Raw genomic sequence first — 25,530 nt, forward strand, 5'->3', positions numbered from 1 at the left:
CAGTGGTCTGACATGATTAGTCTGGTTCCCTTGGGCTGGCTGTTTCTTAGGTGAACCAGTGGAATATACTTCCTTGCCCTGTTATCTTCCTCAAACACAGGTGTTGCCTGGAACTTGGAGTAAATGAAGAGCCTGCCCTTGAGCTCACACGCTGTAGTAACACTAGTGTGTGTTGGCCTTGGTAGTGCTGGGATAAAAGTCCGAGTAGGTGTTACGGAATGTAAATAATAGGGGTTGATTACCTGTGACAGTCCTGTGGCTGCTTCTGTTAGATAAAAAAACCCCACCAAATCACCATGTAATGGTCCTAAGGAAGAGCTTTCCTAGCAGAAAGAGCATCAGCAATTCCTAGGAAATGTATGGTTATTTCTCTTTCTAACATTATGCAGTGTTTTTATGCTCAAAATAATAACTACTGATTTGTCCCTAATCAAGTAAAACAAGGTTTAGCTGTGTGCAGCTTGCCACCCGAAGAGTTTCATATATATCACAAATTCTGGATCCAGAGATATATTTGATGTCATTGCAAATCAGCTTTTTACCTTTTTTTAATTTAAGATCCAAACATATTCTCACTAAAAAATAGTTAGATGCCTGTGTTTCTTTAAAAGGAATGTAATTCTGCTCTTCCTAAGGAAAACTAATTCCTAACAGCAAAACTTACTTAAAATATAATAATCACCTGTAGATGTCAAACCTCATCAGTGTTTTTGACAAATGAAAGAATGAACAGATCTATTAAAACAATATCCACATTTCTCCTTGATTTTTTTACCATGCTATTTGTATATCAGCATCCATACTTTGATTTCCAAGTGTAGCCTGGTAGGAATTTCACAGGAAAGCATTGCAAAAAATGTATGAAATCACCGGGTATTTTATTGGCTGTGATTCCATTTCAGAAGAACATCATACCATTTACCCATATCATGCAGGAAGAAGTAGCAGGCAAGTAACAAATTAAATTCACATTCACAAAGTCTCTTTAAATCACCTTCTAGTTTCTTGGAGAGTATTGCATGCATCTGAAAGAAAGCTGGGGAGCATTTCTACTAGAAAATGCATGGCCAAGTTGAATTTTGCTCTGCGTGTGTGAGAAAGAGAGAAAACGACCGATTTTTTAATGACAGTACTGAAACATTTTACCAACTTAGTGCATGAAGAAACAGATCTCTTGATAACAAATATTCAGAACAGACACAGACAATTTTCATATACATAAGACATTACAGTGAGGTCACAACAGCTAATTTCTAACACTGCTTATTCTAGCACAGTAAGCTTGCCAAAAAGATGTATTCAGCAGCATTGGTATGGTCTTTCTTGATGAAGGAGAGGGGCTGGGAGGGACCTAAGCCAATGTATGGTACTGGGAAACACAGACAGAGGAACTCCAAAATGATTCAGCATACGATCTTATATTTTGTTTTATTTATTTTAAACACAAGAGTAGCATTTATAATTAATATTGCAGTTGGATTTCATATGGCTTTCTCTAAATATAAATGTTAGTTCACAAGGTCAATGGCAAACTAAATCATTTACCGTCCAAATGTGGAGGCCCTTTGACTGATTTTTACTAACCAGTAAGGTCTTGGAGCTGTGAAGGAAAGTGGCTGCAGTGTCTAGCCACCAACCTTTCTGTGTAAATAAAAACTAGTTAAAAAAAATCAGAAGACCTCATTTACCTGAGATTGAACAGACCAGTGATGGAAAAAAAACAATGGCATGGAAGTCAAAGAGATATTCAGAATCCAAACAATGAACCATGCTTCTCTTTGGTCTTGTTTACGTGCTTCAACACTGCTTGAGGGCTGAGGGGGAAAGTGTCTGAGACAATGCTTCTCACATCCACACATGAGCCAAAGGTGTCTGTGTCCCATGTTGCTAGTTCAGAGTGGGAAGGGAGCGGAGAGTGCCTGCTCTCAAGTCTGTTCAGCATGGCTTAGGCACTTTGGGGACAGTGGAATGACTGGAGGAGAGGTCCAGAAGTCATGCAAGGTGCCAAAAGTTACATGAGGCAAAACTAAGCAAAACCTGTCCAGTACCAGTGGTAGATCTTCTGTCATGTATCTTTACTGAAAGAAAAGGAAAATGAAAATAGAAACTACCAGCTCACACCTGGCTGAACTCTGCCGTCCACGGAGGAAGGGCTGCTGTGGATGCAGAGAGCTGAGGTACAGAAGAGATGGCATGGCTGGGCTGGGAAACTCCCACAATGAAAAAGACACAGCAAACATTATTTAATAAACCATCTTCCCTTTCCCTCCTGCTCTGTGAGCCTGGCAAGAGGCCTAAAAAACTCAGCAGACTTCTTATGGCCCTCTTCTGGGTTTGGATCCAGTTGTTCACACAGCTCAGGAGCTCAGCTCACAAAAGCAGTATTTTTAATGCTCTAAGTCCAGCGATAGCACTACCTGCTTGTGAAATTTGAGCACAGGCCACCCAAGATCCTGACTTTGACCAGCCATTCAGCGGCACAGCTGCTGAGGCACGCTTAGAAAAAATAATACCAAACACTCTTCCCTTCTCTCTTTTTTCCCTTTCTTTTCCCTTTTCCTCATCTTCTACACAGAAGTATACACAGATGCACATCCAGCTGACAGGGAGACTGTGAAAAATGACAAACAGTTGGCAGTACCATTCTGCAAAGAGGACACCAGGCCAAAAATTCTGATGCTATGTCAGAAAGAGTATTTGGCTGGATGAGGAAGTGAGTCCATGATGTGGGCTAGGGAAAGGTCAACAAGCAAGTGGCAGATAAAGGCCAAAGCAAAGTGGAATGAGCTCATCCTCTTTATTTATCTGTATGTATGCAGAGTTCTCCAGCACAAGACCAGGGGAAAATAAGAATGGATGTGTTTCTCTTAGCAGGGGCACATTTCTGGTGGTTCTACTCACATATTAAAGGGCACAGGCTACAGAGAGTTGTCAAAGTGTTTCAAAAGTATTGATGTCAGTGTGTCAGTGTGATCTGGGCTAAAAGATCTCACTACCAAAGAGTGGCTGAAGCAAAGAGCCAGCCTCTGCCTTTTAGCTTTCAGGGTTGTTGGATTTAGTTCCCTCTGTGGCAGAGCATCAAAAACAGCTGCTGCCTTTGTGACAGAAGAATTTTCAACTCTTTGAGGTTTACTTAAATAGGCTCAAATTACCAGTTGCTGAATTTGCATGGGGTGAGTAGGGTACTCTCCCTAGAAAATGGTAAATTGCTCAACATTGCTATGCTATACCCAAGCATTGATTCAGAGATAAAGAGTGCTCTGGGTCATTATAGTCTTAGAGGGGAGACACTCATCTTGCTTTAAATGAAAGTTACAGCAAAAAATCACTGACATTATCCAAAAGAGTAAAACCTGCCCTCTCTTTCCCCTGGGAAGCCCTTGGAAGCTTGTACTTTAATTGAATATATCTTGTTTGTACATACAGCCTGAAAAAACTTGCATCTTTATCAGGTAGTTCTGACTTGTAGGTCAGTCAAACTTTCTCAGTCTCCACCTTGGATTTGGTAGAAACTTATGGCTCAACTTTTTTGTGAAGAAGCAAAGACTATCATACTTCAATAAGAATTAGGTGAGGAAGGCAAAATAAATAGAAGTCTTCTCTTTTATGAAGGTGCTGCTAAAAGGCACAAAGTTCACAAGCTCACTGTCTTAACCATGGTGCAGATTTCTTCTGCTTACCTGAAAAGATGATAAATATTTTTAAAATTTCTTATTCAGGAAAGGACTGATATATTTACTTAGACTCAGTTCCACTGAGCAAATGCATCAAAGAAGTTCCATTGAAGTAAAATTCTTTATTTAGGTACATAATGAAGTGTTTGAGATTGCTTTCCTTTTTGTTGTCAGGTGAAAGCATGTACTTGCTTCCAAATCTCTTCCATGTACTTACAAAACTTTTATTGTTCCCATGATAGGGACAGGCAATGCTAGTTCTGCCAGACAAACCCTGATCCTCTTACAAGACAAACGGCACGATGCTCTCACTGCAGCAGCTACAGAGACCTAGCCACTATCAGCTCTTCAGATGACAAGCCAGATATCTGATCATGAGGGTCTGTATTCAAAGTATGTCTGTCTATAAGTCTGTGTATGTACTAGCAAGTTAACATTTTCATCAGAATTTGGTATATCTTGTGCAGTTACTCAATACCTACAGTGCTGTATTGAGAAGCCCTCTATCTGTGTCTGGGAAAGGCAACAAAGATAATGGTAAGAGAGAGTTTTCCTCCCACCCTATTAGCATCAAGGCATGCCACACACTGTTATAATATTAATTAGCTCCTGCACAGCACTGGAGAAGAATTCTCATGTCATGTCTTTTAAGTAGGTAGAGACTGCAAGCTACATTTTGCAGCTGGAGAAGCTGGTTGGGGCAGAAAAATAAATGACCTCCCCAAGGCAATGCAGTCATTTAGCATGATACATAGCAGGCATACTCTGAATTTCTGGATCTTCAGGGCCATGGCTAACATTAAGGCCATACGCTCTTCCACATACTGTTGGAAGGGGTGGGCAGGACACAGCCGCAGAAATACACTGGAAACCAGACATCCATCCTGCAAACACTGATGGGAATGGGACAGTTGAATATGGCACTGGGCTGAAAGATGGAGGTTAGTTAATCAGAGCAGCCTGTGCACTTGGCTTCAAAGCGGTTGAGGAGGTCCTCCACCAGAGCACCACGCACTCTCTTGTGGTTTCAGCTCCCTGTATGGCAATGGTCTGACTAAATCTGCTCTTTCAAGTGAAGTGTATGGCTAATTCCCAAAGTAACATAATTCTTGCTTAGATTCTGAGGCATTTAACTTCTATCAGCATATGAGGGCAGATGACTCACTGCTTCCACAGTTCTGAGTGATGTCAGATGTGACAGTCATGTGTGATTCTCCTTCCAAATGATCCCTTATTTATGCCAGTCACAGAATTAAAACAGAAAAGCTCTGCTTCCATGGGAGAACTGAGATATCCTTTCCAAGGGCAGTTATGCTCAACAAAAAATGGCTACTGTGAGCCAATCAACAAGAACATTAATAGTGATGACTAATAATTATTATCAGTAATCATAAAAACAGAATTAAAGAAAACTTAATAGGCCACTGTTCACACTTAGTGAACACTCTTTCATGCTTTGAATGGAAATGCATGTGAGATTGTTCCTTTTCTATGCTTAATGTACAGTTGCCTTATTTAACACACATAGTACTATGGCTTATAATAAAAGTTGTGTAGTCTGCAGCTTTTACATCTTTATATCCATTCAGAGGCATCTACTAGATGTGACTATGTACAAAAAAGGAATGGATGAGTCTTGCAGTGGTGGAAAGGGAAGGAGGCTGTCAGAAGGGAATGCGAAGCAAAGGGACTCCTACTGAGCAGTAGAGGGGCAGAGGTGGGGAGGGCTGCATGATGGATGGCAAGATTTTAAATCCCCATTGGGCAAAAGAGAAATCCTTTGCAGCACTGTTTATGCCCATCTAACAGTCTGCAGCTATTACTTCTTGAACATGTCCTGCAGGGGCCCTGGTAGGTATTTGATGACAGTGTCTAGAATGCTCTCTTCTTCCTCCTCCTCCTCATCCCCACAGCCAGGAGGGATTGCCTTCTTTGGGCGTGTCAGACTCCCTTCAGCGTGAGCTTCCAGTGCAGCCTGGGCCTCTGCTTCCTTTTCTTCTTTCTTCTTTATCCCATACTGTAGGGGAGAGAGAACACATTGTCAGTCACCCACTGAACAGGATGACTGATGAAGCCAGTCATCACACATGGTGCCTCATATTCTGCAGTATGAACATCACTGTCAATATTCTACTTTTGCTCTTTTACACAAGACATTCAGATTATCAATCCTAACAATTCCCCACTAAGTACAGCCCAGTGGATGGACAGGTCTCCCAAGACAAGACGGTCAGATGCTCAGATCACTCAGAAACAAGCACAAGGAAGAATCTAGGACTATACAGCTGGGGTCTAGCAAAGACCATATAATCTCTGTGTTAGTAAAGTTTTGGGGTGGTATTCTACTGATGGTGATCCTCCTCTTTCTTGTTAACAAGTCTGATGCTGAAGTCCATCACCCACAATGATTTTAAAGTTCCATCTGCAGCATTTTATAATAAAGGTTTATGGATGTGGCAAAACTTCAGCAAAAAATAATTACCAACAAAATAAAGCAAACTGGACAGGACAGACAGACAGACCTGAGTGAAAATTACAGCTTTAGATATTCTCCTGTGGGAGATATCCTACACAGCCTTATCCCTGTTCTCTTGGTATAAGTGGGACAGAAAGATGTCTTAGTGAAAACAAACCTTCACGAGAAACTCCGTCTGTTTTTGCACACTGACCTCTGCACTTCTGTGAGTAAAGCTGACTCTCTGAACAGAAACATCCTTAAGCCTGCGAGTAGAATGGATACCTGAAATTTGCTACTCTTGTAAAGAATTAAAGACATAGCACTAAGACTTTATATGAGTAACCAGAATCTCATTTTACAGTTTTGGATTCAAAATGCTAGATTTAACAGAGACACGCCTCAATGGATCAGACTGTGGAGAGAAGTGCAGCTCCCACAGTGACTAGGAATTTCTTTCCAACTCCTAGTTTGAAGGCATATCCAAGGAAAATAATTTCTGCACCACCAACCCCCATCAAACCTCTGCTTTCATACATTTAGTAACTCCCAGGTTTTGCTGTTATTTCCGTAAGTATTTGCACAGAAATTTTGGAGATTATGGTGATACATGATTAAAAAAAATGAACACAGACTGTCACATACAGCAACAAACATGCCTGCAAGCTACCCTCTTCATCACAGAATCATAGAATGTTTTGGGTTAGAAGGGCCCTTCAGAGGTCATCTAGTCCAACTGGCCTGCAACAAGCAGGGACATCTTCAACTAGATCAGGTTGCTCAGAAATCTGCTCTGTTTACTCAGACCAATTTAAGTTTCCCAGACTAATTCCACTTCTGGTGATAAATGGAGGTTAAACTCTCTTGGTTTTGTGATCATCGATGCACCTCAGGAGGTGTCCTGTTTCTTAGTGCCCAGCTGCACAATTCAAAGACGCCTCTGGTCCCCAAGCTCACAGGTCCCAGGCTGGCAGGAACATTCTTCTGCTCAGTCACCTCCCCTCCAAACCATCTGCCTTCATGGTTGTTCACACCTGCCTGCTCCTGCCCTGTCAGCTACTCAGCCACCAATGACCTCACAAGTATCTGCACAATTACTTAGAATCATTTCACTTCAGCCTCTTTAGGGAGGCATTTGACCTTTCTGAGGAAGAGGAAAGGCATTCAGGTTTGCTGTAGTAGCTATCAGCTTCAAAATTATTGCTCTGTTAAAGTGATTCTTTTACTTGTGCCTAAATTTTAATTAAAGCACCAAGTGGAATTAAGATTACTCTCTGTACATCAGAACCATAAAGTAACTAACCTAACCCCAAGCAAAAGCCATCAAAACATTTTGGATAAATAACCTTGAAAAGAACTCTGTAACGAAAATTCGATGTGATTTCAAAAATGTCGAAGAATTATGTTGGTACAAAGTACTCAGTATTTTTTAGTATCAGTAGTGCGGTACTGCTGAAGTGGACATGAAGACATGAAGTAGATGCTGTTTTGATGATTTTTACTTTTCTTTTTTTTCATTAAGAATAGACCAAATTGTTTACCGGTGAAGAAAAAAATGCAATGCTGCAGTTATGACTTTCTAATTTCAGGTTTGACAAGAAACTCCTAAACATTTCTGAACAGATGCAATATTATTTCTTCCTTTTTCTATCATCATTAGGATTTAGGATGACATCCTGCAAGGTTGAAACCAGTAACTTCAAAAAACCCTAGTTCTCATAAATCAAGTCTTTCAAGCCAAAATGTTCATTAAGGACAATTCTCTCATGATTTTTATACCTAGTGGATGCCAGTCATACAAGGTTTCACGGGAGAGATGTTTGAGACAAATGATATCTCCATTCACATCTGAGACAGAGGAAGCATTTGATCAACTTGTAGTTACAGGGCTGAACACCACAGGAAGATCAAACGAAGGACCAGTAAAAACTGCAGGGAGAATGACACACACTGCTAGGCTTTGAACAGTCTTTATGGCTGGCTGATACTCATTCTACCTCTCAAGTCCTAGGTAGATGTCTCTAAGTGATTCCCAGTGTAATTTATCTACAGACTTTACCTTCCTTTGCCAGCTAGAGGAGAAGAGCTGTAGTGGAGACAACACAAATCATACTAACACAAAGGTCCCCTGCATGCTTTCAAATATTCCATCTCAAAATAAGTTATCACCTCATGGTGGGTTGACTTTCTAGCTTGTGAACTTGTTGAACAAACGTCCAGGCCACGGGAAACTGTGGAACAAAAACCACCACTCAAGCGCTACTGTGTGTTTAGGACAGAGGGAAGCTCAAAGATTATATGAAAGAATTAGCACTGTACTTGTCAGCCTGTGCTGACACGTTTCCTTAGGAAGCCTCTACCTATTGCCCTCAGAGAATTGCACAGTGCTAGACAGACCATAGCTCTTACAAGATATGGCCAGTCTTATAGGGCAGCTGCAGAATGGGGCAATACATGTACTGGAAAGAGATTTTTCACTGTTAAAAAGCATTAGGGAAAACCAGATTCTATTGTTCTAGCTTACTGGCACAAATTGAAGTACAGAAATTAATTTTTCTTGGTTCCTACCCGTAGGGATGCTACAGCATGTAGAAACAAGCCATTTCCCCCTAGTACATGTGTAACATCCAAATACAAATTTATTTCGGACAAAAGCATTCTGTTCTTGGAGAAAGACAATATTGCATCAAAAGCAATTTTTGTAAGAAAGCATCAGTTTTGAGTATTCAGTGTCATTTAAACTTGGTGGTATTTTTTATTGCTTTACATTAATGAAAATGTAATGCTGTGATAATTCATAGGTGAATAAAATCACATTTTTCAGGTTTGAAATTGTCTCATAGGAAATCAAATTACAAAAAGGAAAGTCTTAATATGAACAAAATTTTAAAACAGCTTCTTAGTGTCTTCATAGGAAATCTTTTATGTGAAGTCAACAAATAATTTTAAAAAATATAACCGAAAATAATGAACATTTTTTGTGCTCTGGCTGTCCTGAGGATGGGAAATTATGCATTACCCCCAACAAATTTGAAGGATGAGAACAATGTCATTTTTTTTCAAGATCCAACCCCACAAAATTTAATACCAGACCTGCAGGGTCCTGCACCTGAGGACGAACAACCCCATGCATCAGTACAGGCTTGGGGTGGACCTGCTGGAGAGCAGCTCTGTGGAGAGGGACCTGGGAGTGCTGGTGGACAACGGGTTGACCGTGAGCCAGCAGTGTGCCCTGGCTGCCAAGAAGGCCAATGGCATTCTGGGGTGCATTAGGAGGAGTGTGGCCAGCAGGACGAGGGAGGTTCTCCTTCCCCTCTACACTGCCCTGGTGAGGCCTCATCTGGAGTACTGTGTCCAGTTCTGGGCTCCCCAGTTCAAGAAAGATGAGGAACTACTGGAGAGAGTCCAGCGGAGGGCTACGAGGATGATGAGGCGACTACAGCATCTCTCCTACGAGGAGAGGCTGAGGGAGCTGGGCTTGTTCAGCCTGAAGAAGAGAAGGCTGAGAGGGGACCTAATATATACTTACAAATATCTGAAGGGTGGGTGTCAGGAGGATGGGGCCAAGCTCTTTTCAGTAGTGCCCAGCGACAGGACAAGGGGCAATGGGCACAAACTGAGGCACAGGAAGTTCTGTCTGAACATAAGGAAGAATTTCTTCCCTCTGAGGGTGACAGAGCACTGGAACAGGCTGCCCAGGGAGGTTGTGGAGTCTCCTTCTCTGGAGATATTCAAGACCCGCCTGGACAAGGTCCTGTGCAGCCTGCTGTAGGTGACCCTGCTTCGGCAGGACGGTTGGACTAGATGATCCACAGAGGTCCCTTCCAACCCCTACCATTCTGTGATTCTGTGATTCTGTGATTTGTATTATTATCTGCTTGGCCTTCACTCCTGCAACCATATAGTTAATAAAGTAGAATTATGGACCTAACCTAGCAAGATACTGAAACATTTTATGTGAAGCACTTTGCTGCTCCTAAAGTCATTACCATTACTATTACATGAGGATTGTTTTCATTTGGTCATATGCTGGTGAAATACTAGCAGGCTGCAGTCAGCCATCAACTGGAAAAAGCAGGGAAAAAATACTGTGGCCCTTAGTTTACTGCGCACTCACTGACTGCACGTCAGGAAAAGACCAGACCAACAATGCTGCCATCATCAACTTCCTCCCCATCTCTTACGTTCGATATTCCTTCCCTATTCTGTATCCACAGGAAGTCAAAGTAAGTGCACGAAGTAAAAACATGCTAGAAGTTCAGTCGAAGTGTAATGGCAGTAAGGGTGTCAAGGAATAGGAGGACAGTTGAGCCAAGGTGGATCACCAGCTAAAATGTCAATCCACCACAAATATAGTTACATTTCTTATGGCAAGCTAAACATCACTCACTAAAAATGAACATATCTTTCTAGCAAATACCTAGGCCACAGAATGAATAAAGCAGTGGCATCACAATTACTACTTGCAGAAATAACTGCTTATCTCTGGGTCAGTTGTGGAACTGACTTTCCAGGAAGACAGCTGCAATCAAGGTGCAAGTGAGTGGTTATCTTTTGATCAGATTTGAAACTAACCTTTCAGGAACAACAAGTGATTTATCTGGAGAAGCTAAGGAAATACAGAAGGAGTTTTGTGGGGAATACAAAGACAACTCAAAGATTGCGTGTTGCGACCAGCAGAAGATATCAGTGCAGAGGATCCTGGAGTCTGAGAATAAACCGTTGTCAGGATGAATGTGTTTGCCATTGACAGGCCAGGCAGGATGCCCCTGGGACTCCCATACTTTGGATGGGGATTCAGAAGACCAACAGAGTGGTCTTGCTGATATTAGCAGGTTGGATTAACCATAACACAATAGTCAAAACATTATGCTACTAATATTTATCATGATTGTATGCTGCTAAGATTAGTACAGTTAAGATTATTATAGTTACTCACATAATTGTATCTGCTATTGCCATGGTTGAAGTACCATATTTTAGAGTCTCTATAAAATATTAAATATCACTATGTATATACTTCCTATATTCACAGCTTCTTTCATTACTGGATGTTTTCATTGCACACTTTTCTTCCCTTCTAATACATGGATAAGCAGGCAATAAGGACTGGTGATTTTGGTACTACACACCTGTCCTGCAGCCTAGAATTCTAGTATCAGCTGCTGGGAATATAAAGAAGATAAAAAAAGGCATGTTTCTGTCCTTGGAGCAGAGAAATGAACTGTGTTCCCTTGACTAACTTGACACGTCTACAACTCTGACTAACACAAGGTTCAGCTGACTTAGGGAGTGTGTGTGAAGCCTAGAGCAGGTAGTGAGATGCAAGTAAATGTAATGCCCTGTTAAGATAAACCCATGCAGGTCTGGATAGCACGAATTTTGCAATGGAACACCATGTCCTAGGTGGAACTGTCTGGCCAGTATTTTTCATGGCTGATAGCAGCTGTCAACCAAGTCTTCTCCATTGCATTTCAGTGATTGAAATCTGAAGGCCTATATATAGGAACCTCACAACACAGCCGTGCACCCATGGCACTAGGAACTGGTCATGGCTGATTGTTTTCACTGTGGACAACTGGCAAAGTTGCTCTTCTTTCACTCAGGAAACACCTCTCCCTCCAAAGGTGCTCTGAGAGCCTGAAATTTGTCTTCAGTCTGTATCCCAAGAAATAATACTGCATATCAGCCAACACTGCATTTTATTTTCTGGGAAAACATTGGCATACTGGTTACATTTCTCTTCAACGAATTATTCTACTCAGTGTTTTTGTGTAGCTGCAGGTGGTACTGAATCTATGTTTGAGCTGATGTGGCAGATGCAGACATCTCTGGAATTACTATTTTATTTACCAACTGAGCTTTTAAAAGCTACTGAGAGATTTCAATGCTTGTTCCTTATGTTGCTGCATATACAAACTAGGAGAGACCTTGTTCTCTTCTTACACATCCCTGTCTATTACATTTCATTCACATTCCCACCCACAACATGATAAAAAAAGAACACAATTATCTGCCAGACTTGAAAGCATATGGTTAGAGGAGATGCTGAGAGGGCAACTTGCCCACCCTTCCACATCAAGGCTTAACTTGACCTGAACCAGTCTTTTTCTCAGACACCTCAGCTGGTGAAGAACTCTCATCTGCTCTTGTAACTGTCCTTTACAATTTAAATATTTCTTGCCATGTCTAACCTGATTCTTTCTGAAACACCTTTTTCAAAGAAAAAAATCTGGAAAACTGAACAGACACAGCTACTGCAAAAAGATTTATCTTTCAACTGCCCTTTTAGGCTTCATTTACTATGTGTGCTAAGTTACTTTTTTCTCTTCCATTACCAAAGAGAACACCAGCCCAGTTAAGATCTTCCCATCATTACCTTGTGGAACCTTCTCCCAGAACCATATGTAGGACTGAAACAAATTGAGAGCCATAGGCAGAGTTTAGCACTGTCTTTTATCTCCACAACTGTGAGTGTCGGGGGTACAGAAAAAGACTCCATGTGTCTTTCATTTATACAAGTCTGAAGTTTTTCTACACAATTTCTTTGGTCTTTCTGTGAGTGGGCAGGCTGCTCAGCATACCTTTGCCTTTAGTTTTCAGGTGAAGATGAGGCAGTTTTCAGTCAGAGGCTTAGGAACATATCTGCCATTGTGATGGCCTGTGGTCTGGTTTTGTCTTTTTACTGATGCTACAGTATTGCTCACAGATCTTCCTGTGGTGGGAGTGCTGCTGTGTGTTTATGTGGCAATGGAAACAGCGTATTTTTCTTCCGCTACCTCTATTGTCTCCAAGCCCCTGAGTTGGGGATGATACAGAGTGAGAGAAGGGTTTTCCTACAGGAAGACAGGACTGAAACCCAGACCCTAAGTACTCTCTTCTCCACACACAAAGCCTGCTTTGACATGGATCTCATCCACCAATGTGCACTGGCTCTTCTTCCACCTCAACATTAGGAATCTCATGATTTCATTTTTGTGTGAGCTTTGGTTCTTGTCTGTTTGTTTAGATTTTTCTTTGTTTGTTTTTGTCGGTCTACTTGTCTTTCTGATCAGTTAATTTACCCCTGGCATGATGTCCAATGAGTTGCTATGGAGAGGGAGAGATGATTAGTCCCCAGAAAAATTCTGAGGAAGCCTTTTAGCACTTTTGAAAGGAGGACAGTATCTTTGTCCCTCAGTTTCTCCATTTGAATCTGAGCTCTGCCATGCACTGTCAGAATTACCCAGACTGCCTCAGGCACCTCAGCCATGCTGACCCTGGATAACCTCCATGCTTTGTGAGGAGTAATAAACAAAGAATATAAGGAACCCTGCATCTTTCAAGCTGTGGTAGAGGATGAAAGGTAAGAGAAAGAGTGCTGAGTATCTCAGTCCCTGCCACTCTATGGGTCGGGGGGTGTGTGTGTCTCTGAGTGTTCTTGTCACCACACACTGCTGCAAAGCTCTGCTGACCAGGACCCTGTCACTGTGTTAGTAGAAAAGGACTGATTAATAATAGAAAAGAACAAGGCAAAGTCTGGAAGCTGCAGTTCTAAACTACATTGTTCAATTGCGTGTGAGCCAAACAGGACCACAACTGAGGAGAGAGGTGACAAACAGAGAAAGCAGGACAAGAAAACTTTGGGAAGGGGTACTTAAAAGGCAAAGGCAAAGCTATGGATATATGAGCAGTTTCTGCTTCATGCCTTGTCTCTCCTGGAATAGATCTTCCCAAGCCATCTCCTTGGGGGCCATCAGAGTTTTTCAGCCAGCTTTCCTGCAGAGGTTATTTGTAGACATGGCTTCTGTCCTTTGAGTCCTTTACTTTATCCAAGGCTCCACCTCCCCAGAAGTTCTCTGTGGCTGCATGTGCCTTGCTTCTTTCTGCTAGCTCAGGCTTTCACCTCTGTCACAAGCACAGCTGGCAGAAACACAGAGGCCTTCAGTTTTCAGCTTGCATGATATGCACAGATCAGATGCAGATGTGGATTTCAAAGGTCTCATCTGATCTTTATCTGCCTCCTATCAGCATCTTCTGGTGACACCTGGGGGGGATATGGCAGCCACTTCCTTCTCCCCCATGGCAACACCACTGCCTGAGAACCACACACCTGTTTTCCATTCTGATTAGCTGTGGGATTGCCACACTTTCCTATGGGACTATCCATTGCCCCCAGCATCTAAGAGTAATACTGCCCAAGTCAATAGACATGAAAGTTGCCTTTCTGCTGCCACACAGTGGGGAGAGTGGAAGATAAAGGACTGGTCTCCTGAGCAGATCTGATAAGTACTCAAGCCTTGCTACTTCACCTTGATTGGAAGTGACATCGCATCTGTCCAATGTTTTCTCCTTATGTAAATGGAAGTGAAAAAGAGAGCTGCATCTGGCTCCTGGTTGCAGAGCACACTGTGAATTTGCTGCAAACTCAGATCAAGGAGAATCTTTCCACTGGTCTCAATGGAGGCAGGACAAGACATATGGTTAAAAGAGAGAGATAGGAAACACGTTTTGGCTTGATCCACTACGGTTGCTGACTCTATGCTGAAGCAAATTGGCCATTCTGCTCACTGCTCAACTGCCTGGACTGTGCTAGGTTGTCCCAGTCAAAATGCTTCTTTTCCATTACTACATGCAGGTGGTGTGAACTACAATTTGTGAACTAATGTACTTCTTTTTGGAAGCAGGACTCTATGAGAGAGAAAAGGCTTAGGTATCACATAACATGAATTTTTCAGAATACTCAGCAGAAAAACATGTTTTCTTTTTCTCTGTGTTTGCAAATATGTTAATTTGCTTCCTCTTGTGTACATAGCATCCATATTAAAACAATGTCTTACTGCATGATGGTAAGCCTCAGTGAGAGGGAATAAGGTTTAGAAAGTTTCAGGAGTGGAGGTAATTAAATCACTGCTGAATAACAAAGACTTCAATTTCGTAATCAGAGAAGAAATCTCCAGAGTAAGCAGAGAATACCTGACTTAAGAAGAAAAGCAGAGGATCAGCGGCTCCAAAATATTGATTTTAGGTACCTGGAGGGTTGACTGAAATCACCACACTGACTCATGACTACAGGGGCCAAGACAACTACTCTACATTTTGTACTCCTAAGCCTGTTAGGTCCTTTGGAAAAATCTCTCCCCCAGAACCTGACTTGCAGTTTCAGTTAGGAAAATCTGAGTCAATTCTATTCTTCAAAGCAGCTGAGACAGGATAAGCAGAACGAAAAGTTACAAATTCCATGCTAACAATTACAGTTTAATTGCTTATAGGTTACTGTGAAAATTTAGTTTTGCTACATGATCACCAGGATGGGATCAAGCTGTGGAAGGTTCCCATGAGAACAAAGGCATTTTCCAGTGATGCAGAGCAAGTGTGCTCCTAGCCAAAGTGGGATATGATTTCTTGTGTTTCCAATGTCTGCACTTAGATTTTTACAAGAAAAACTTCCCAGAAGCCAATGACAGGGACCCTGGAACTGCACAAATGCAGTCACTTGTATAAGTTTAGAAAAAATTATGTTACGGCTATGTATCTGACAGCATAAATAAATCCACAGGATATATCTGTGTCTATGTGGGCACTTTGCAAGATCAGAACACGGAGTATAAGCTGCTCATTCTCCTTCCTGCCTCCTGCAATTTTTTCCTTTGCCAAAGGAAAGTCTTCCTTTTAGTAAAAGGCTGGTAAAATTAATTCCCCACAACACTTCAGTAATTTAGATTATAGCTATTCATTTTCCATAGTCTCTGTTTATCATATGTGAAAAACTTTTTTTCTTCTTCTTTTTTTTTTTTTACTTTTTCTTCTTGTATTATTTAATCTTCTTTAGTCCAGTGAGTGAAGGTCTGCCCTTGTGTTTCTACAAGAACCTAACACAAGTGCTCCAGTGGATAAGGAGTTGTTCACTGCAGCATGAGCAGTCAGCTTTGTCTTACAGTGCAAAGTGCGGTGAAGATCCAGATAACTGCCAAAAGAAATGTTTGTCCTCTTCAGGGGCACAGGGAACTCATTGACTGTTCATGTGTCTTAGAAATTATTATCATCCTGCATTGCTTGGTTTGTGCTTGCTAGGTTTCACCATTTCATTGCCTAATAGATCACAAGCACTTTGACAGACTGGAGGTTGAAGCCAGCTGAAATTCAAAGCTGATTCATTTCAAGTTCAGCTTTTAGTAGATAAACCACATGAGGTCTCTGTATCCGACCTCTTTGCAAATCTCTGGGAGGCCAGTAAAAGTAGATTTTTTTAAAAAAAGTTTTGGAGTGCTAGTTTTGTTTCTAGAATGTTGCCTTCATTTCTCTGTGCACATAGCTCTTGCTATTATGAACTTTAGGTTGTCCTTGGCATCTTGTAGTACAGCAAAAAGTGCACTTCAATATGTAGCAGTGTGATACCAGCAAAGAAAAGCGGCAGGTAACAGAGCTCATCACAGCAGATCAAGAAGGAACTTAGAAAGCATTCTGGAAGTGACATTGTACATGACTGAAAGTAAGCTCCAGCTCAATTTATGTTCCCTACTGTACTTCAGCACTGTGAGGGATAGTTGCATTCAATCATACTCTTCTATTGGACAGCAGATTTGAGAGAAATTAAAAAGATTAAATTATATCTGAACAAAGACAACAGATCATATACATAGCTTAATTGTTACATAAGCTAAAACACAGAGAATCCAAAATATTAGAAGAGATCCAGCTAAGAGTCCCAGAAATAAAGTGAGCACTCATATCGCCACTGCTGAGAATCCTGGGGACTAACCTGGAAGGAAAATAGTCCCCTAGACTGACATTTACATATGTATCTGCACTTTCTTCCCAGCTCTCTGTGTGACTTGTATGGGAGAGAATTCATTTCTTTTTGGTGGATAGAGGGGCTATACTGAGAAAGTCTGCTCTGAAACACAGTCATTGCTTATAATGATGCCACACTTAAATATAACAAATTGCTTCCACGCCATTCTTATAAGGTTATTCTTTCCTCAGTAACACGCCTCGATTGATAGGGTGAATTTGACAGGACGTTAAGCTCCCTCAAATTTTTCACTAAGAATTTTTTTACCTTCAGGAGCCTACACCAATGTTTTTAATGCTGACTTTGATGACAGCACAAGACTATGTAATTCTGCAATAGTAAGAGCTCAAGAAAGATTAGTTACGTGATTTATCTTTAGTCTTTGCTGTGAGACTATTTTATTGTTGTCACCATCTCCTTGGAGATCCTTCTGTGTGGAATAAATCCTGCCATACCCCATTGTGGCTAAGGTTGAACTAACACACCCACCCTGACAGTACATCTGTGGAGACCAAGGCATCGCCACAAGCTCAGGGCCAAGACTGAGTAAAATCAAAGGTAGTTAATCAATTAGTTTCAAACCTTTGACATACACTTCCCTCTGAAGTACAAAAAGTACTTCTCAATCCCATTAGCTGGCAACAGAAAGAAGAACTCTGTCATCAAAATGCTTTTAAAATGGGAAGAAACACTTCTGACACCCAAAAAGAGGAAGTAAGAAAGTATGAGTGTTTGTTCACATGCTGTAGCCCTTTGAAGGGACCTGAAAAAGTTGCAGGGCAAACCAATTATCTTTCTCTAGCCTTTTTTGATCTGGCACACCAGTCTCTCCCTTTTGTAATTCAGGGTAGTTTTCTTGCTCCCCAAGAAGCTGTGGAAGTCATCTTTGTAGTGAATGAAAGTTGGTAAGGGAGAATATCTGATTCATCTTAACAACCCTATTGAATAGTATTAATGTTGTTACAGTGCCAGAGGGACCCACTGAGGCTCCACAGCACTGCAAGGCTGCATTGCTATTACAAATTTGGAGAACTGCTGTCACCTCTAAACATTCACTGCGTAATAAAGCTCCCATCATTGCAACAGCCTGCAACCAGCTTGGGCTGACAGGTCAAAACCCACACTAAAGACAAAGTACATGTTTCACAGTTCTTGCAGATGGAAACAGCTGTTAACCTTTTCTCAAGCTTTCTGTTGACTGGCCATGGTCAGGGAAAAAATATTTAAGCGTTGTCACTGATATGTGAGCAGGGGCAGATCCCATAAAGCTCACAACCCACATCAAGCTATGAGCTGTACAGCTAAAAGGAGAGACAAATCTTGTACACAAGACCTTGCTGACTCTACTGTATGTTTCCTATAGGCATGCCTTTCTTTTATAGCAACAGGATAAAAAAGTTTTACTCCTACCAGCTTCTATTTACAAAAGTAAGGAAAGAAGCCTTTTCAAGGGAGAACAGTTACTACCATAATTTTCAAAGGTCCTTTAGCTCTTGGTTGTGACCTGCAGTTTTTCTTGCTCTCTCAATATATGCAGGACCTCAGAGCAATTCAGACAAGATGGAATGGAACTGCTGAAATGTTAACCTCTTGCTGGGTGGAGGCATTCATGCTCCAGACAGTGAGTCACGAGAGGAGTCACAAGCCTATTTTCTTTCTCGGTCTGACTAAGTGCTTTTTTTCTGACACAGAAACAAATGGGTTCCTTTGCAGTGGCATGTTGGCTTTTTTTGTGTCCATTCAAAAAAGCAGCAGTTCTAAGTTCTCACTTCTAGGATAAGTCTGAGCACTTTGGCATCATTAATGAGACTTCCAGTACTCTTTGGCGGGGGCGGGGAGTGGGGAGAGGAGGATGCAGAAAGGGGTGAGAGAGCACCAAAATTTAGCCTTGGATGATGTGAAATGGCAAGGAATGTTGGAAGCAAACACATCAGTAACTGAGCCTGCACTTGCCTCTGACCACTCACATCAAAAGCAAGCTCAGCTGATCATACTGTTCTATGCCCCCAATCACTATTTAGCACCTTCCCATAATTTTCCCTTCATAAAACATCTGTGCATGCCTAACACAGCCATGAACCAGTGGCAATGCTATCACTTCAGAAATTTCCATCTCTACAGGCTATTAATGAACAGTTATTCTTCAAATGTAAAAGGAGTTATTAAAAAGAACAACTAAGAACACACTTCACTAAAACATACATGAGCTTCTTTGGATCAGATGGGTTGGTTTTTTTTTTTGCCAAAGCCTGAGCACATTTGGGCAAAGGCCCTAGTTATACAAATAGCTGCTAAAACCTGGAATCTTTTCATGCAATAACTTTTTCAGAGAAGCTGGGAGAAAACCCTTTTCAAATCTCAGTGTTTGCTGCCCTGAAAGAAGTCCTGTGTTAGTGGAAGTGTCTCTCACTAACAGTTGAGTACTTCAGGAATGACTACCATGCAAGTACACACAGAAGAAGCTAGCACAAATGCAGTGAAGAAAACAGAAACTCTGATACTGGTAGAAGGAATATTGTTGCCTCTGAAAAGCATGAGAAAGAAAGGGCTCTCTGTGTGCAAAACAGAGAAGCCAGCAATCAGTTCAGCCCAAGCTAAACCCAGGGCAGGACAAGCGAAAAGTAGAAATGATGATCTGTGTCTGAGGTGGCTGGGTTGCAGAACTGAAAGGATATATTGTGTCATGCCCACTGATGGGCAGCTCCTGGGACCATGTCAACAGGTAGAGCAGGTATATTACCTTGTGATTACCTTTCAGATCTTGCTTAGCAGATGCTGAGGTATGTGTTTGAGTTCTGGCACTTGCTTCTCTTGACCTGATGTGCTTTGAGGGTGGAAATACCCAATCTGCACTGCCCCAGGGGCTTGTAGAGTGTGGGAGCATAGGAAATTTGCACATTGGAAAAAACTTGTGTGCATATTTTTAAGCTGGGCACAAGCTTCTAATTCTGGAGTTCTTTCAAAGAGAGTGGGAAACATTGTGTGAGTTTTCTTGCTGATATAAAATTTCCCTCCTATTTACATATTCACACATTCTGGGCATCCTTACTGGTAACAGCTTGCCTTTCACTTTCCCAGTGTGACAGGTTTCTCAGCCCCAGTTCCTGCTCTTGTTTGACTTGGTTCTCTCTCCACAAAGAAACCAGCCCCTCCCTCAGGTGTGTCAGGAGAAAAAAGCAGCAGCCTTAGAGACACACAGTCTCTAATTGTCTGAAGATAGAACAACTCACTGACAGCATGATCATAGCTGGCTCTAAAAAGCACCTCCTTGCTCTCTACCCATTAATATTCCATCACACACCGGCTTCCCAGCACAGCACAGCAAGCGTCAGGAGATTGTGCTATTATTCAGTAATACTGTGTGGAAATGCTATTTACCTGGCTGTTCAGGCTTGTGTTTAGAAAATTACTTTTCTGTGGTGCTAACTTCAGCAGCCTTTACAAGAGCAGCTGTGGGGCTCCCAAAAGAAGAAGGTGCCAGCTCTTGCTGGAGGAGGGACAGCAGCGCTGCAGACAATCAAGAACACAGGAAGCAGGAAGCTACTTTGTTTCAGTAAAATTAATTAGAAGACATTAACAATATTTTTCCCACTTTGCTCTGTAGCTTTTCATGATGGGATATCGTCTGGAAAGTACAGTAAAAACAAAAAGCAAAACTTCAGACACTACAGCAACTCACCTCTGCACCACGCTTTAAAAACGCAGGGCATTTCTACAGCACAAAGGACAAGGCCTGGGAAGCCACACTGTGTTGGGTTTACATGTCCAGGTTCTGACATCAGGCGTCTACAGGGGTGGCCTCTGTGAGAGGAGGCCAGGCACTGCCCTGTGCCGCACACCGCCAGTTCCAGCAGCAGAGGGAGACATGGACTGCAAACTGGTAACTGGTTTAATGCCGTGATTACAGGAACTAAGTCGATTATTTAGCATGACCCATAGGATCATTCAATGGTTTGGGCTGGAAGGGACCTTAAAGATCACCTACTTCCAAATCCCCCTGCTATGGGCAGGGACACCTTCCACTAGACCAGGTTGCTCAAAGACCCATCCAACACGGCGTTGAACACTTCCAGGGAGGGGGCAGCCACAAATTCTCTAGGCAGCCTGTGCCAGTGCCTCACCACTGTCATAGTGAATAATTTTTTTCTTACATCTAGTTGAAATCTACCCTCCCTTAGTTTAAAGCCATTACCCCTTGTCCTATCATTACATGCCCTCGTAAAAAGAACCTCTCTAGCTTTCTTGTAGGCCCCCTTCATGTATTGAAAGGCTGCTATAAGGTTACCCATCAGCCTTCTCTTCTCCAGGCTGAACAAATCCAACTCTCTCAGCCTTTCCTCATAGGAGAGATCTTCCAGCCCTCTGACCATTTTTGTCCATGCCTCTGGACCTGCTCCAACAGGCCCATATCTTTCCTGTGCTGAGGGCTCCAGAGCTGGACACAGGACTTGAGGTACGCTCTCACCAGAGCAGAGTAGAGTGGCAGAATCACCTCCATTGACCTGCTGGCCATGCTTCTCTTGATGCAGTCCAGGATGTGGTTGGCTTTCTAGGTTGCAAGTGCACATTGTTGGGTCATGTTAAAATTCTCATCAACCAGCACTCCAAGTCCTTCTCCTCAGAACTGCTCTCAACCCGTTCTCTGTCCAGCCTGTATTGTGCTTGGGAGTGCCCTGACCCAGATTCAGGACCTTGCACTTGGCCTCGTCGAACTTCATGAGGTTTGCACAGGCTCACTTCTCAAGTCTATCAAGGTCCCTCTGAATGGCATCCCTTCCCTCCAGCGTGTCGACCGCACCACACAGCTTAGTGTCATCAGCAGACTTGCTGACAGTGCACTCAATTCCACTGTCTATGTCACCAACAAAGATGTTAAACAGCAGTGGACCCAATACTGACCCCTGAGGAATGTCACTCGTCACTGATCTCTACTTAGACATTGAGCCGCTGATGGCAACTTTTAAGTGCAACCATCCAGCCAAATCCTTATCCACCGAGTGGTCCATCCATCAAATCCATGTCTCTCCATTTGAGAAATAAGGATGTTGTGCAGGACAGAGTCAAATGCTTTGCTTATGAGCAGGTGCATGACATCAGTTGCTCTTCCCTTATCCACCAATCCATTGTAGAAGGCCACCAAACTTGTCAGGCACAATTTGCCCTCAGTGAAGCCATGTTGGCTGTCACCAATCACCTCCTTATTTTCCATGGGCCTTAGCATAGTTTCCAGGAGGAAACACTTCCACACACTGCAGGAGGATCTGCTCCATGATCTTGCCAGGTGACACTGACTGGGCTGTAGTTCACCGGGTCTTCCTTTTTACCTTTTTTAAAAATGGGGATTATGTTTCCCCTTTTGCAACCAGTGGGAGCTTCACTGGACTGCCAAGACTTCTCACATATGATGGATGGTGGCTTAGCAACTTCCTCTGCCAGTTCCCTCAAAACCCGCAAATGCAGCTCATCAGGTCCCACGGACATGTGTGTCTGCAGATTCTTTAGATAGCCTTGAACCTGATCTTCTCCTACAGTGGGCAGTTCATCATTTTCCCAGTCCCTGTCTATTCTGTCTCCGACTTAGGCAGTGTGCCTGGAGCACTTGCTGGTGAAGACTGAGACAAAATAGTCATTTAGTACCTCAGCCTTCCCCATATCCTGGGTAACCACGTCTCCTGTTTCCTTCCATAGAGGGCCCACATTTTCCCTAGTCTCTCTTTTATCATCAACATACCTATAGAAGCTTTTCTTGTTGCTCCTGACATTCCTGGCCAGATTAAATTCTATCAGGGCTTTAGCTTTCCTAACCCAATCCCTGGCTGCTTGGACAATTTCTCTATATTCCTCCAGGCTACCTGTCCTTGCTTCCACCTTCTGCAGGCTTCCTTTTTGTGCCTGAGTTTGTCCAGGAGCTCCTTGTTCATCCACACAGGCCTCCTGGCATTTTTGCCTGACTTCCTCTTTGTTGGAATGCATCACTCCTGAGCTTGAGGGAGGTGATCCTTGAGTATTAACTAGCTTTCTTGGGCCCCTCCTCCATCCAGGGCTTTACCCCATGGCACTCATACTGAGCAGATCCCTGCAGATGCCAGAGTCTTCTCTCCTGAAGTCCAGGGCAGTGAGCTTGCTGTGCACCCTCCTTGCTGCCCTAAGGATCCTGAACTCCATCATTTAATGGTCACTGTAGCCAATGCTGCCCTTGAGCTTCACGTTTCCCATCACAGAGTCACAGAATCACACAGAATGTTCAGGGTTGGAAGGGACCTCTGTGAGTCATCTAGTCCAACCCTCCTGCCGAAGCAGGGTCACCTACAGTAGGCTGCACAAGACCTTGTCCAGGCGGGTCTTGAATATCTCCAGAGAGGGAGACTCCACAACCTCCCTGGGCAGCCTGTTCCAGTGCTCCGTCACCCTCAGAGGGAAGAAGTTCTTTCTCCTGTTCAGATGGAACTTCCTGTGATTCAGTTTGTGCCCATTGCCCCTTGTCCTGTCGCTGGGCACCACTGAAGAGAGTCTGGCCCCATCCTCCTGACACCCACCCTTCAGATATTTATAAACGTTTATAAGGTCCCCTTGCAGCCTTCTCTTCTTCAGGCTGAACAAGCCCAGCTCCCTCAGCCTCTCTTCATAGGAGAGATACTCCAGTCCCCTCATCATCCTCGTAGCCCTCCGCTGGACTCTCTCCAGTAGCTCTTCATCTTTCTTGAACTGGGGAGCCCAGAACTGGAGAGTACTCCAGATGGGGCCTCACTAGGGCAGTGTAGAGGGGAAGGAGAACCTCCCTCGTCCTGCTGGCCACACTCCTCCTAATGCACCCCAGGATCCCATTAGCTTTCTTGGCAGCCAGGGCACACTGCTGGCTCATGGTCAACCCGTCATCCACCAGCACTCCCAGGTCCCCCTCTGCAGAGCTGCTCTCCAGCAGGTCCGCCCCAAGCCTGTACTGATGCATAGGGTTCCTCCCCAGGTGCAGGACCCTGCATTTGCCCATGTTGAACCTCATCAGGTTCCTCTCTGCCCAACTTTCCAGCCTGTCCAGGTCACGCTGAATGGCAGCAAGGCCTTCTGGTGTATCTACCACACCTCCCAGTTTTGTGTCATCAGCAAACTTGCTGAGGGTACATTCTAACTCTTCATCCAGGTCATTGATGAAGAAGTTAAACAAGACTGGGCCCAGTACTGACCCCTGGGGGACACCACTAGTTACCGGCCTCCAACTAGAATCAGCACCGCTGGTGACAACCCTCTGAGTTCTGCCATTCAGCCAGTTCTCAATCCACCTCACTGACCTCATCAGCCCCTCCCTGTTAGTGAGAACAAGGTCCAGCGTAGCATCTCTCCTCATGGGCTCCTCTATCACTTGGAGAAGGAAGTTATCATCAACTCAGTCCAGGAATGTCTGAGATTGTTTATGCCCTGCTGTGCTGTCCTGCCAACATATATCGGGTTGGCTGAATTCCCCAGTGAAGACCAGGGCTTGTGAACTTGAGGCTGCCCCTGTCTGTCTATAAAGGGCCTCATCCGCTCGGTCTTCCTGGCCAGGTGGCCTGTAGCAGACCCCCACTATAATGCCACTTGTCCTTGCTCTGCCTTTAATCCTGCCCCATAAGCTCTTGGTTGGCTGCTCATCCATATCCAGCCGGAGCTCCATGTACTCCAGCTGGTCACTAACATAGAGGGAGACACCGCCTCCAAATCTCCCCTGCCTATCCTTCCTCAGCAGCCTGTATGCTTCCATTCCAACACTCCAGTCACAGGAGCCACCTCACCACATCTCCATGATGCCAATGAGATCATAGCCCTGCAGGTATGCGCACATCTCTAACTCCTCTTGTTTATTCCCCATGCTGCATGCGTTTGAATAGCGGCATTTAAGTTGGGCCCCCTATGAAGCTGTGTTACTGTATCTAGTTCCTTTGAGCTGCCCTTAAGGTGCTCCCCTGCTGACCTGTGATCCTTCTCCAGGCTTTTGCCATCCATTGCTGGCACGGGTATCAGACTGGTAGCAGTGGGATGGACTGAGCTTCCTCTCCCGCAGTAACTTTAGTTTAAAGCCCTCTTCACCAGCTTGGCAAGCTTATGACCAAAGATGCTCTTCCATTTCTCTGTCAGATGGACCCCACCAGTCCCCAGTAAACCATTTTATTCAAAGCAATTCCTATGGCCTAAGTAACCAAATCCCTGTCTGTGGCACCAGTCCTGTAACCATTTGTTGATTTGCCCTTTCAAACCCCTTATGACATTAAGATGTTCTCCCATTTGGGGAACTCCTCTCCACAAAGGCTTTGCAATGAGTCTGGTAATAGAAGAAGAGGCTCTCCATGACCACCTTGCTCAGTTTGATAGCTACAAATTAAGTATCTGTTCTGAGCTTTTACAGCCAGTGAGGAGAGACATACCCTGTGGACAGCAATACATCCTGTCCCAAGGCAGGCACCTAGAACATCATCCTCTGAGGTATGCATTTCTACCAGCTGAGTACTGAGGAAGAGCTGGCCACCAGCTCAGGTGGGGGTAATGAACAGTTTGCTAGCTAAAGCTTGACACGGCAAACCCACTTCATGAACCCGGCTATCCCCCAAATGACAGCAAAATATTCCCAGGGCTCCCTCCTCAGCTGAATTAATTTC

The 25,530-nt window shown here is 43.4% G+C and overlaps 1 protein-coding gene across 2 annotated transcripts in view; it reads right to left on the reverse strand.

Annotated features, from left to right (window-relative positions):
• Positions 1-859: 859 nt before the first annotated feature.
• The window catches only part of CPLX1 (complexin 1), a 128,919-nt gene continuing 104,248 nt past the window's right edge, over positions 860-25,530 (reverse strand). For both annotated transcript variants that reach the window (XM_075411211.1, XM_075411210.1), the window contains exon 4: positions 860-5,691. In XM_075411211.1, the coding sequence (XP_075267326.1) occupies positions 5,494-5,691 (198 nt within the window). In that variant the 3' untranslated portion in view covers positions 860-5,493. The remainder of the gene's footprint in view (positions 5,692-25,530) is intronic.

Source organism: Opisthocomus hoazin, chromosome Z (assembly GCF_030867145.1).
Source record: "Opisthocomus hoazin isolate bOpiHoa1 chromosome Z, bOpiHoa1.hap1, whole genome shotgun sequence".
NCBI classification, from domain to species: Eukaryota; Metazoa; Chordata; class Aves; order Opisthocomiformes; family Opisthocomidae; genus Opisthocomus; species Opisthocomus hoazin.